This window comes from Dendrobates tinctorius, unplaced genomic scaffold (assembly GCF_039654945.1).
Source record: "Dendrobates tinctorius isolate UK_male_01 unplaced genomic scaffold, ASM3965494v1 ptg000086l, whole genome shotgun sequence".
Lineage (NCBI taxonomy): Eukaryota > Metazoa > Chordata > Amphibia > Anura > Dendrobatidae > Dendrobates > Dendrobates tinctorius.
In genome coordinates, this window is record NW_027361754.1 from 32,657,201 (window position 1) to 32,670,411 (window position 13,211).

The 13,211-nt window shown below is 43.8% G+C and overlaps 1 protein-coding gene across 1 annotated transcript in view; it reads right to left on the reverse strand.

Annotated features, from left to right (window-relative positions):
* Positions 1 to 13,211, reverse strand: part of LOC141098103 (5-hydroxytryptamine receptor 3A-like) — a 51,908-nt gene that overhangs the window by 19,237 nt on the left and 19,460 nt on the right. The window contains exons 5-6 of the mRNA XM_073585672.1: positions 11,556 to 11,717; positions 3,547 to 3,747 (exon numbers count right to left, since the gene is read on the reverse strand). Of these exons, the coding sequence (XP_073441773.1) occupies positions 3,547 to 3,747; positions 11,556 to 11,717 (363 nt within the window). The remainder of the gene's footprint in view (positions 1 to 3,546; positions 3,748 to 11,555; positions 11,718 to 13,211) is intronic.

Consider the following 13,211-nt stretch of genomic DNA (forward strand, 5'->3'; position numbering starts at 1 on the left):
AAAACAGTGGCACTACGTCTCCACGGACCAAAACCCTGCAGATCATGCAACTAGAGCAGTTGACGCAAGTCGGCTAGAGAGCACAACATGGCTCTCAGGACCAAAACTATTGCACACTGAGGAACGTTGTCCAGACACCTTTGAACTTGTGAGAAAAGACTCAGGTGCTGAAATCCACCCTCAGGTATCTACACTTCATACAAAGACTCCAGCTATTCTTCTAACCCAGAAAACAGGACAATCCAGTGCCCCTCCAGGAGGATTCGACACTAAGGATCTCTACAAGCGCCAACGGAGGCAGGTACAAGGTCTTGCCAATACATACTGGGACAGGTGGCGCAAACAATATTTGTCTACCTTGCAGCCATGGACAAAGTGGCAATCTACCCGGCCTAATCTTCAGATTGGTGACCTCGTCCTTGTTAAAGACTGCCAGGCCCATCGGAACCAGTAGCCTCTTGGACTGGTTACTGCTACGTTCCCAAGTAAATATGGCCATGTCTGCAAAGTCGAACTCAGGATGGCTAAAGGAGATGGACCTAAGACATTCTCCAGACCAGTGACTGAGCTGGTCCTATTGTTGTGTTCAGAGGATAGTAATGGTGGCATCCGTTCAATGCCAGACGGGGAGTGTTCTGTCTCCGGCATAATCAATGACTCATAACTGCCTGTTCTAATAACATATAATCATTGCTGTATGTTTAGAATGCTCAGTTTTCCATACAGATTAATGTTTCTTGTTCTCTTAGCTCCCTCTAGTGGCCAAAAGATATAACTGAAGTGTTATCTTAGCCTCATTTTCGTTCCTGTATTTTCCCTCCCATCCACGATGTATTCTGGGTAACTTTGAAAGGGATCATGGTCTATGCCAGCCCCCTTCTCTTCAGTCGGCCATTTCTTTCAAGTCTGCATATTGGAAGCACCTCATCGCTTGTTTCCCCTTGTATTAGCATCGGTGGTATGTAATCATTCCCTCTGTATATTCTGCCTTGTATTAGCTAGCTTAGTTACATCCCCTGCTCAGCTAGTAGTTCAGATTGTATGTTATGTATAATGTATATTTCCATGAATCCTATACTGATCCTATGTATCTGTATGTGTTTGTAGTTTTACCATACACATCTATATCTACGTTCAATAAATCACAGATTCAACTACAGTCTCCCTTATTGGACCCCGGTATAGCGGTTTAGCTGCTTGTCAAGCTATATGAATCCTGTTCATTTAGTGAGGACATGACAGTAAATAAGCCAGGGGACCTGGATGTGTGCACGTGCCTGGAGGAAGACGCAGCGTCCGCCGCTTGTCAGCTCCTTAGAGCTCAACTACAATTGACGTATTTGTGATCTGAGATGCAGTACTCAAGAATGACCACTACGTGGTGTATGGAGCTCTGCTGTTCCAGTATACATCCAACTGTTGTGGGTCATGGTAACAGATGATCAATTGTAGTGTTAGGTGTCAGACCCCACCAATCTGATATTGATGACCTATCTTAAAAAAATAAGCCATCAATATTGAAGTTTTGGATAATTCCTTTAATGTATCACCACCCACACCTGGTCTGGGCAATGTACAGAACAGATGAATATTGCTTAGAAAGGGTTTTCCCTCTGCAGCTGTGTTTTAATGTGTTAGTATGATATTAACTGAACTATCCTCCATCTGGTTTTCGAGTGCCATTTAGTAGTCACCCTCTAAGTCAAGGTCTGACCCTTTAACAAACCTTGACAAAACACCTAGAATATTTAGCCAAATTAGAGTTTACTCCAAAAGACAAACTTCTATAGAAAGCTGTTGCAGAACTTCTGCCTTTCATCAGTACAGTGCCGTTCACTGGCTGTGTGGGTGAGAGGCCTTTGATGGAGGTCTATAGGGTCCTGCTATTCCATGTGGAGACATCAGCTGGTGTAGAGTCTTATAGGCCAGAAAGTAGAGATTGCAAAAAAGCTGTTCTTCAAGATAATGAAAGCTAGATCTATAGTGCCTCTTAATGCAATGCTAATGGTCAATATCCAACCCTTGTATTGGATAGCAACATAGCTTAGGCCCATCAGAGAAATGTGTAACGTGTCGCGGAGTGGTAGCCGTGGTTGAGGTAGTCATCTTTTACACCCCAGCATGTTACATGAAGGTGGGGTCCTGGCTGGGTTTGTAGAATTGTGCGGTGGGGGGCGCTACTCCCTTGTAGGCCACATGTAACCAATGACTTTGGTTGGCCAGGACCAGATATTTGACTGTTCAATGAGGGAGACCACCAGTCAAAAACAAACTTTTTATTAAACAATAACTTGGTGGGGATTACATACAGTAGCTAGTGGGTACACAACTTTGTGAATGTTTTCGTCATAAAACGAAGAATTTTCCACACACAGTTTCAATTTCTTCTTTCTTACTCTCTTGTTCTCTATCTTCATCATCCCTCACTACTTCACCACAGCCCAGCGCAGTACTTCAGTCCTGTTAGCAAGAGTACTATTCACAACCCGTGGTTCCGCATCTTCTTTCCCCTCAAGGGAACTATGTTGCCATTATGGCCGATACTTATCTTCTCTGCTACTGACACCTTGAAACTTCTGCCCGGGTAATTCTCTTCATGTCATGTGTTGTGTCCCACCTTGGCCAGTTACCTCTTGGATTTATAAACTCAGGGCCGTACTGCTAGATGTCTTCTCCTGGGACCCGCCTCTGATAGATCACTCTGCTCCTTTGGTCACTTCTCCCCTTCCTTCCACTAGGATATCGCTATCTTTTGTCAAGGTCTCCTCTCACATTAGGGACACTCACGTCATGTGATACTGCTTACAGATCAGACCTTAGGTCAGCTTTCTATGTACTCTAGGCCCTATCTCATGTTCTGGGATAGTCCTAAATTTAACTCTAACTCTCCCTACGTTTGGGAAACATACAGTATCTACAGTATTAACATATGTCACAGTTCACATTTCACAATACAACATGACACATATTCTTCAAGAGGTAACGTGGGCAATGTGTCCACCTCCTCACAAATCAACAAGGAATAGCTCTCCATCTGTAAACAGATGTGTCAAGACAGGACCTCCATTAAAAGACTGCACTGAATTCAGTGCTTAAGTTTGTGACCAAAGTAGAAGTACAGACTTTTCCTTCACAGTTCAATCAGTGTAGCTGATCTAGTTAGTGGATATATGTGTTCCGGTAATTCTCTCTGTATATCTGTCTGTGTTGCTACAGGATAATTTTCCTGCTGGACCCCATGATCCTGAGAGCGAGGCTCTGAAATGCCTTGATTGATCAGAACAACAGCCCCAAATGTCCATCACCATTCCATTCTTTGACCTAGGCAAAGGTGTACATGGTGGCCATAATTCTGTTCAAACTGGGAACTTCAGAGCTCCGATCTCAGGATCATAGGAAGCCAGTGATGGGGCCTCCAGTGATCACCAAGTTACTATCTATCCTTTGAATAGGTGATGACTTGATAAGTTGGGACAGTCACTTTAACTCACATTTTATGCCAGTTTTTTGCACAGTACACTTATGTCTATGTTGCTCTGGTCTCACCTATTAACGGAGCTCCGGTTGCAGGTAATGTATCTGATACGATGATGAGGAAGACAGAGTAACCCAGAAGAAGAGTGATCTTAAATGATATCCTCTCTCCACTCTCTGGAGGAATATAGAAGCCAATAATATCCATTATCATGAGGAGGACGCTGGGGAGAATCAGATTCACAATGTAGAAGAGAGGTCTTCTCCTGACACCTACCTGTGGTGATCAAATGTATGAAAGAGAAAATGTGAAGTGTAAAAGAGGTCAGGTATAATGTGACCTACACAAGATTATATACCAATATTCCATGTAAGGACACATTTTGCTTTATGTCATATTTTTCTACTGAAGCCACAGGGTGAGAGATCACTAGAGAAACTGACTGGCAGAAAAGTGCTAGGTCACAAGGAAGCACAAAGTGATCTGATCTTATACTGTATAGGCTAGTTACTAGTAAATTTGGTTCCTTGGCATTTTTGCCTGGTTGCCCCCTCTTAATAACACTTTTGGAAAACAGTTTGTACTTTTCAACTTCTAATCTAATAGGGGAATGTGGGTTTCAGTTTAACCCTTTCACAACATGCGCTGTACATATACTAAGCATGTCGTGTCCCTCCATTTGATGTAGGCTTCGGCGCGGAGCCCACATCTTTTCCAGCACATGTCAGCTGTTTTGAACAGCTGACATGTGCCTCTAACAGCCGCGGTTGGAATCGTGATCTACCATGACTGTTAACCCGTTAAATGCCGCTGTCAATCTCTGACAGCACATTTAATGTGATTGCGCCAGAAGCGCAACACTAATCCCATCCATCGGTGCCCATGTCACATGACTGCAGGTCGCCGATGGGTTGGCATGACAACCAGGGGTCTGCAGTAGAGTTGAGCGACTTTAGTCCGATCGGGTTTCATGAAACAAAATTTGTTTCAGATGAAACTGGATCGACTAGGGCAAAAAAAGTCGGAGTTTCATCCGAAACCCGACCCCAATGCAAGTCAATGGGGAATAAAAGTCGGCATTGAGTGGATGAATGTCATCCGCTCAATGCCGACTTTTATTTCCCATTGACTTGCATTGGGGTCGGGTTTCGGATGAAACTCCGCCATTTTTTGCCCTAGTCGGACCAGTTTCATCTGAAACAAATTTTGTTTCATGAAACCCGATCCGACTAAAGTCGCTCAACTCTAGTCTGCAGGCGACCCTTGTGGTTGTCATTGCCGGATTGCTATGATCATCTCCTGTGTGTAGCAGAGGCGATCGGATTATGGCAGCTCCCAAGGAGACTCTTGAAGCAAGGGAAAATTAAAAAAAAGTTTTTAAAAATATTAAAAAAATAAAAAAGTAAAAGTTCAAATCACCCCCATTCGCCCCATTCAAAATAAAACAATTAATAAAAATACACCTATTTGGTATTGCCGGGTTCAGAATTGCCCGATCTATCAATATATAAAAATAATTAATCCAATCGGTAAATGACGTAGAGAAAAAAAAAGTCAAAACACCAGAATTATGTTTTGTGGGTCGCCGCAACATTGCATTGAAATGCAATAATGCGAGATCAAAAGATCATATCTGCACCAAAATGGTATCATGAAAACATCAGCTCGGCATGCAAAAAATAAGCCCTCAACCAACACGAGATCATGAAAAATGGAGACACTGCGGGCCTCGGAAAATGACAATTTTTTTTTTATCAAACTTTGGATTTTTTTTCACCATTTACATAAAAAATAACCTATACATGTTTGGTATCTACAAACTTGCAATGACCTGGAGAATCATAATAGCAGCTCAGTTTTAGCATTTGGTGAACATGGTAAAAAAAAAAAAAACAGTTGTGGGATTGCACTTTTTTGCAATTTCACCTCACTTGGAATTTTTTTTCTTGTTTTTGAGTATACAATATGGTAGAACCAATGGTGTCATTCAAAAGTACAACTTGTCCCGCAAAAAACAAGCCCTCACACGGCGTATTGACAGAAAAATAAAAAAGTTATGTCTCTGGGAAGAAGTGAAGCGAAAAACAGAAACAAAAATGAAAAAGGGCTGCGGTGTGAAGGGGTTAAAAACTGCACTGAGCTTAATAGGTTAATAGTATAATAGTTTTGTAAATATATTCTTTGCAGATTCTTTGCAGCTGTTATATAAGCAATAAAATTTTTTTGAAAGCGTTGCATGCAAATAACGTGTAAAAAAAGGAGTTATGGGGCAAAGTTGTTCCTCCAAAGAATCAGACCAGCCGGCCTCAAAATAGATCTCCCTAAGGCTACTTTCACACATCAGGTTTTCGGCGTCAGGCGCGATCCGGCGTCGTGCCGGAATGCCGGATCCGGCAAATGTTTTGTAAAACCTGAAGTGCCGGATCCGGTTTTCTGCCGGATCCGTCTTGTTCTTGACAGACAAAACCGGATCCGTCTCATCCGGTTCATCCGGTTCATCCGTTTTTCTATCCGTTTTTCTATCCGTTTTTTCGCCGGATCCGGTTTTTAAAATTGACCCTTGTGGCCTTCCGAACGGGATTGGCTACTGGAAAACTATATATAGCATGTTCCTACAGCCCTTCTTTGACAGGTTGTAGAGAAGAAAGTGCAGGTTGGAGAGAAGAGCAAGTTACTGGCGAAGATGGATGTTGTCATTGGAAATATTACCACTAGAAGTTCTGTGACGGTTTCAGGGACAATTTTCCACTATACTTTATGTCACCTCAAGGCAGAGTACACTGGGATGACAGAGTGTGAAAGATTTGTGCCCTAACCAAACTTGTGTACCTTCTGGACCAACAGTATATACCTTTGCCAACCAAAGTTGGCTATCTTGTCATGGTCTTACTATTTTTAGCTTTAGGCCACAGGTGTGTACCTGGTTGTGTTTTATGCAAAGTATTTCACCTTTTAACAAAAGTTGTGTACATTGGTAGGAAATCACCAACAATAAACACAACTTTTTAGGTGAAATACTTTGCTTCAAACACAACCAGGAACACAACTGTGGCAAAAAGCTAAAATTTACCCACAGTTATATACCTGGTTTTGAATACCTTTTTACCTTTGAAATACCCTGTATTTAACCTTTTTTTAAAACATAGTTTGCCGCAGAAAGAAATGACAGACAACCATTGTGAAACGATAATTTAACTTTTATTTAAATTTTTTTTTTTTTTTTTGTTTTTAAAGTGCAAAAAACTTTTTTAAGGCTGGTTTCACATTTGCGTTTTTTAGCGCTGGAAAAAAACGCATATGTGCGCATGCGTTTTTTCCCCTATATTTAACATGGGTGCGCATACCTGCGCGCTTGTAAGCGCATGTATGCGATTTTCATGCGCTGCATTTTTTTGGGGTGTGCGTTTGTATTTTCCAGACGCAGCATGTTGCATTTTTTGGCCCTGCAAAAAAGCGCATGCGCACATATGCGCACGTTTTGCGCTAAAAATGGCCATTATAGCCTATGGATGCGCATATGTGCGCACTGGCATGCTCACGTATGCGTTTTTTTGCATATGCATTTTTTTTTTTTAACCATGGAATTTAGGGGTTTGGGTTAGAGTTAGGGTTAGTTAAGGGGGGTTAGGGTTAGGGTCAGGGTCAGGGTTAGGGTTGGGGTTTGGGTCAGGGTTAGGGTTAAGTATGGTTTGGTTAAGGGTTAGGGTCAGGGTTAGGGTCAGGATTAGGGTTAAGTATGGTTTGGTTAAGGGTTAGGGTCAGGGTTAGGGTCAGGATTAGGGTTAAGTATGGTTTGGTTAAGGGTTAGGGTCAGGGTTAGGGTCAGGATTAGGGTTAAGTATGGTTTGGTTAAGGGTTAGGGTCAGGGTTAGGGTTAGGGTTAGGGTCAGGGTTAGGGTTAGGGTTAGGGTTAGTTAGGGTTTAGGGTTTGGGTTAGGGTTAAGTATGATTTGGTTAAGGGTTAGGGTCAGGGTTAGGGTTAGGGTCAGGGTTAGGGTTAGGGTTAGGGTCAGGGTTAGGGTTAGTAAAGTCATGGTTTGGGTTAGTGTGAGGGGCCACCTAATGTTGGAAAAAAACGCAAACGCGGTAAAAACGCACTAAAAACGCATACAAACGCATAAAAACGCTGCGTTTTTTTCATGCATGCTCATAAAAATGCTTGAAAAAAACGCAGCAGTTGTATGCTTTTGTATGCGTTTTTTCAATGCGTTTTTTTGCGGGAAAAACGCGCTGCAAAAAAAAGCAAGTGTGAAACTAGCCTAATAAAGGTTTTAAACCCAATGGGCATTTTTATTACAAAAAAAAAACATTACAAATCGGTATACTGTGGGGTGGAAATACTGCTGGAGGGGCTGCGGGACACTTCGACACTGGGTGTGTGGAGAGAGGACTGGGATCGTGGTGGAGAAGGAACAGTTAGAGGTGAAGGTGTGGAAAAAGCTACAGAAAGGGTGGACATGTGGGAGGCAGAAGAGGTGGTGGGCGGTGGAGTGGAGGGTTGGGCAGGGACGGTAGGAGCAGATGATGTTGATGGAAAGTTGTATGGGGAAGGAGTTTGGTACGGGGAAGGAGTTTGGTACGGGGAAGGAGTTTGGTACGGGGCAGGTTGCTGGAAGTGGGGAGATGTCTGGTACTGGTGAGGTTGCTGGTATGTAATAGGAGGGGGAGGATGGAAAGTGGCTGGAGGGGGTGCAGATGTAATAGGAGGGGGAGGATGGAAAGTGGCTGGGGGGGGTGCAGATGTAATAGGAGGGGGAGGACGGAAAGTGGCTGGAGGGGGTGCAGGTGGAGGAACTACAGTGGTGGGAGGTGGAGGTTGGGAGGTAACCTGCTGTAGAGCACCGTGGCACGAATGCATTACATGCATCTGCTGGGTAGGAGATAGTGTTGCCATGCGCTCCACAACAGACCTGAAAAAGGTGTGGTTTGTCGAAGATCTTGCTTCTGAATGCATGGTTTGCAGAAGTGTCTTCACCTCCAGAATGCTGGAGTTGATCTGCTGAAAGCCTGCGGAGATTTGCTCTGACAAGACTTTGAGACAGTTCTGGAAAGATGCATTCAGATGCAAGAACTCTTGCGCATAACTCTTTTCCTGACCCCTCTGCCGCTGCCGCCCAGTACCCGCAGGTGTACTAGAGGTGGCAGGGGCAGAAGGGTGGGGTAAAGGTTCCAGAGCGGCTCCCTTTCTCTGACAAGATCGATGAGGCGGTCCACATCAATCCCTCCATCCTCACCGTCAGAGTCGGAAGCACGCTGTGAAGGCTGTTAAAGAAAAAGACAAAAATAACATAATTAGCCTCCACAAAAGAAATGAAATAAAAAGTGCAAAAAAACAAAGCAAAAATATTTATACTTACACGCTGGTGACCGCCGCGTTGCTGTCGCCGACGACCCTGGGAGGCACTGTGAGGACCTCTTGGCTGAGCACCAGATTGGGAAGACTAGAGAAGAAAACAAAAAATGTTATGTGTTTGGATGTAGGCATTTGTTTGCTGTGTGTGGTCTGCAGAACATTGTTTTCTGTGTGTTGTGTGTAGTGTGATGTTGTGTTTCTGCGTTTGATGCAAAAAACTTACGAATTGTGAGCCCACTCCAGGTGTCTGTCCACCCCTTCCTTCTTCTTCTGGGAGCTCCTCTTCATCTTGTGATTCCTGTTTTGAAATAAAAGGCAATGAATAGACATATATTACAGAGATGATGGATTTTGGAAATAAAAACTTACCGTCAAACGCTGACGATGCGAGGGAGGGCTCCCAGAAGAAGATGTGCTGTCCTGTTGATGGCCAGACTCCATGGCTGTGGGTATTGCTGCTGCCAGTGATGCCATTTCTGCTGCTGCTGCTGCTGCATCTCTTTGGCGGCTGTTGAATAAAGAGAAACAAAGGGCCAATGAATATCTTGATATTCCATGGCCCTAGTTTGGAGGAATGGGGGATTTGATAATTACCGTCTCTCATCTGCTTCTGGACTCCCCTCCCGTTGTTCAGCATGCTGCTCCATTTGGGGTGGTGCTGATGGTGCTGCTGCTGCAGATGTCTGCTGCCTTCTCCTGCTCCTGGTTCTTGGCTTGGGTGGCATGTTGGGTGTGGCTGAGGGTCCCATTGTCTTGCTTTTATATATCTCCTGTGGGCAGAGCTACTGAGCATGCTCAGACAAAAAAACCGGATCCGGCCGCCGGATCAGGCTTTCGCCGGATCCGGCGCATTGCGGCGCTCATAGGCTTTCATTGTGTGAAAAAGCCAGACGCGCCGGATCCGGCGGGTACGGCTTTTTCGCCGGAGACAAAAAACGTTACAGTAGACGTTTTTTCCAGACGCCGGATCGCGACACATTGCGACACATTGCCGGATCCGGCGAAAACCGGATGAAACGCATGGCCATCCGGCGCGATCCGGCGCAAATGCAAGTCAATGGGGGGGAAACCGGATCCGGCATTGCATTTCGCCGGATCCGGTTTCTGTCAAAAGCGACGGATCGCGCCTGACGGCGAAAACCTGATGTGTGAAAGAGGCCTAAGGCCCGGGATACATAATCACAACCCAGGACTGATGGTTTCCACCACTGTGCTGTGAAGTGAGATGGCCTAGCCAAGGCTTCATCTGCTCATTGCGCATGCTCGGTATAATGATGGAGCTGGTTTGTTATGATGATGTATCCCAACCTGATACAAGCCAGAGTGCATTTATTAACTGGCTAGTATAAAGTTTCAGAAGACCAGCACAAATAAACACAGTAATTCATCATTAGAACTACAATTGTATCTCACTGCAAAGTCCCTGGCAGCCCAGCTCCACCTCCTCTTCAACTCCTGACCTGCTCCTCCCACCTGCCAGAAACTTTGCAGTGATGTGGAATTGTAGTTCTAATGATGACTCATGCAGAGAAAAGAGACTTCTTGTTTCTTTATAGAGCTTGGAAGGATTCAGCTAGTATGAATTTAATCACGTGGTGACATAGACCTAATTGAAAAGAGAAGAATTACGGTAACTGGGTAAAGGGGCAAACGAGCAATTGTAAGGCTGGTTTCACACTTGCGCTTTATTGCGCTGTATTTTAGCGCTAAAAAACGCATGCATTTTTTCCTATATATTGCATGGGATGCGCTTATGTGCACATACACATGCGTTTGTATGCGCTTTTGCGCCCATGCGTTTTTTTGTGGTGTGCTCTCGGGCGCACAAAATGCATCCTGTTGCATTTTTTGGGCGTCCGACTTGCCTCAAAAAAAGCATGCACGCGCAATGCGTTTTTTTACAGCAAGACACCCATTGTAAGTCTATGGGTGCGCATACGTGCGCATTGGCATGCGCATGTATGCGTTTTTTTGCGCATTCGTTTTTTTGTTGACCATTGGTTAGTCAATGGAAATTAGGGGTTAGGGTTAGAGTTAGGGTTAGTTAAGGGGGTTTAGGGTTTGTGTTTGTGTTAGGGTTAGTATGGTTTGGTTAAGGGTTAGGGTCTAGGGTTAGTTAGGGGTTAGGGTTTGGGTTAGGGTTAGGGTTAGTAGGGTTTGGTTAAGGGTTAGGGGTTAGTTAGGGGTTAGGGTTAGTAGGGTTAGGGTTAGTAGGGTTTGGTTAGGGTTAGTATTAGGGTTAGGGTTAGGGTTAGGGATAGGAGTTAGAGTTAGTAAAGTCATGGTTTGGTTTAGTGTTAATCCTAACCCTATCTTGATTTTTTTGGTGAGGCCAACTAATGTTGGAAAAAAATGCAAACGCGGTAAAAATGCACTAAAAACGCATACAAATGCATTAAAACGCTTATTTTTTTTCATGCATGCGCATAAAAATGCTTGAAAAAAACGCAGCATTTGCATGCGTTTGTATGCGTTTTTTCAATGCGTTTTTTTGCGCGAAAAACGAGCTGCAAAAAAAAGCAAGTGTGAAAGTAGCCTAAGTATACTGCTACATAATATCAAAAATGCAATATATTAATAGGATAAAAAACTTTGATGGGATGGCTGCTCAAAAGACAGCCTATATGGGGAAAGCTACAGGACTTCAATATTACTAATGGGATAAAATTCAACTTTTGTTGATCAGTTGCTGAGCACACAGGGTCTCTGCTTCATCCTGACATTCACTTACGTAGAACGTTATCTGTCCATAATTGAGGTTATGATCAGTAGTCACTGCGTAACTGGGCACCACACTTACGAGATCCCATTCTCCATCGTCCTCAGAAGGGTTTTTGAGCAATTGCATGTCTTTTGGTGTTCTCCATAAAGATAGATTTATTTCTTGAGCTGAAAGAGACGATGCAAAGATGAGAACTGTCTCAGAAGCAGATCACTTACCTGTTATCATGAATCACAAGTTGAGGATCAAGAAAAGCACTTCTGAGCAACCGCGCTGCTTCAGTGACACGAATTCTTCAGAAATCCATATAAATCTTTCAAGTTCTTTATTAAATGTACTACAAAAACTACGCGTTTCGAAGCGACAAACCGCACCTCTTCTTCAGGTTACAGTACAGAGTTGTAATCGGTCTATACAAATGATAGCTTTATATGCTGTGTGGACATGGCCCCCCGTCGTAAGAAAAGGGCGTCAACCTGCACATGTTGCACATAAAGATATTTGAGAAGAAAAACAAAAACAGGCAAAATAACATATATATCAAAAAACATATATTCCAGATAGTGATAGTATTGTGTATCCCATTCAGACAATCAATATGATAACATAGACTTCTATGTAGTACATTTAACCCCTTCCTGACATCCGACGTACTATCCCGTCCATGGGACCCGGGCCTCTATGCCCATGGACGGGATAGTACGTCTAACGCGATCAGCGGTGCCCACGTTGTGAGCGCCACTGATCGCGGCCGGGTGTCAGCTGATTATCACAGCTGACACCCGGCACAATGTGTCAGGGGCGGTCACGGACCGCCCCCGACACGTTAAACCCTTACACACATCATGTTTGATCGCGGTGTACCGGGGGTTAAAGGGAAGCATCGGCAGGGAGGGGGCTCCCTCCGTGCTTCCCTGAGCCCCCCACGGCAGCGCAATGTGCAGCGCTGCTGCCGGGGGCTCCTTTCCTGCAGGCCCCCGAATCCAAGATGGCGACGGGGGCCTTCGGGGGCCTGCAGGAAGCTGGCTTCCTCAGTGCCTGCAAAGCACAGGCATGAGGAAGCCTTGTGCACTGCCTGTGACAGATCGCTGATCTGTCACAGTGATCTGTGATGTGACAGATCAGCGATCTGTCACAGAACAATGATGTCCCACCTGGGACTATTTAATAAAGTAAAAAAAAAAAAAAAATAAAGTGTTAAAATAATTTTAAAAAAATCGCCAAATAAATTACAAAAAAAAAAAAAAAATATTCCCCCAAATAAATCCATTTTTTGAAAATAAAAAAAAAAAACAATAAAAGTACACATATTAGGTATCGCCGCGTCCATAACAACCCGCCCTATAAAACTGTCCCATTAGTTAACCCCTTTAGCGAACCCCTTAAAAAATAAAAATAAAAAACGAAGCAAAAAATAATGATTTATTATCATACCGCCAAACAAAAAGTGTAATAATGCGCGATCAAAAAGACGCATATAAATATCCATGGTACTGCTGAAAACGTCATCTTGTCCCGCAAAAAACGAGCCGCCACACAGCATCATCAGCGAAAAAATTAAAAAGTTATAGCTCGCAGAATAAAGCGATGCAAAAATAATTATTTTTTATATAAAATAGTTTTCATTGCATAAAACCGACAAAACATAAAAAAATGACCTA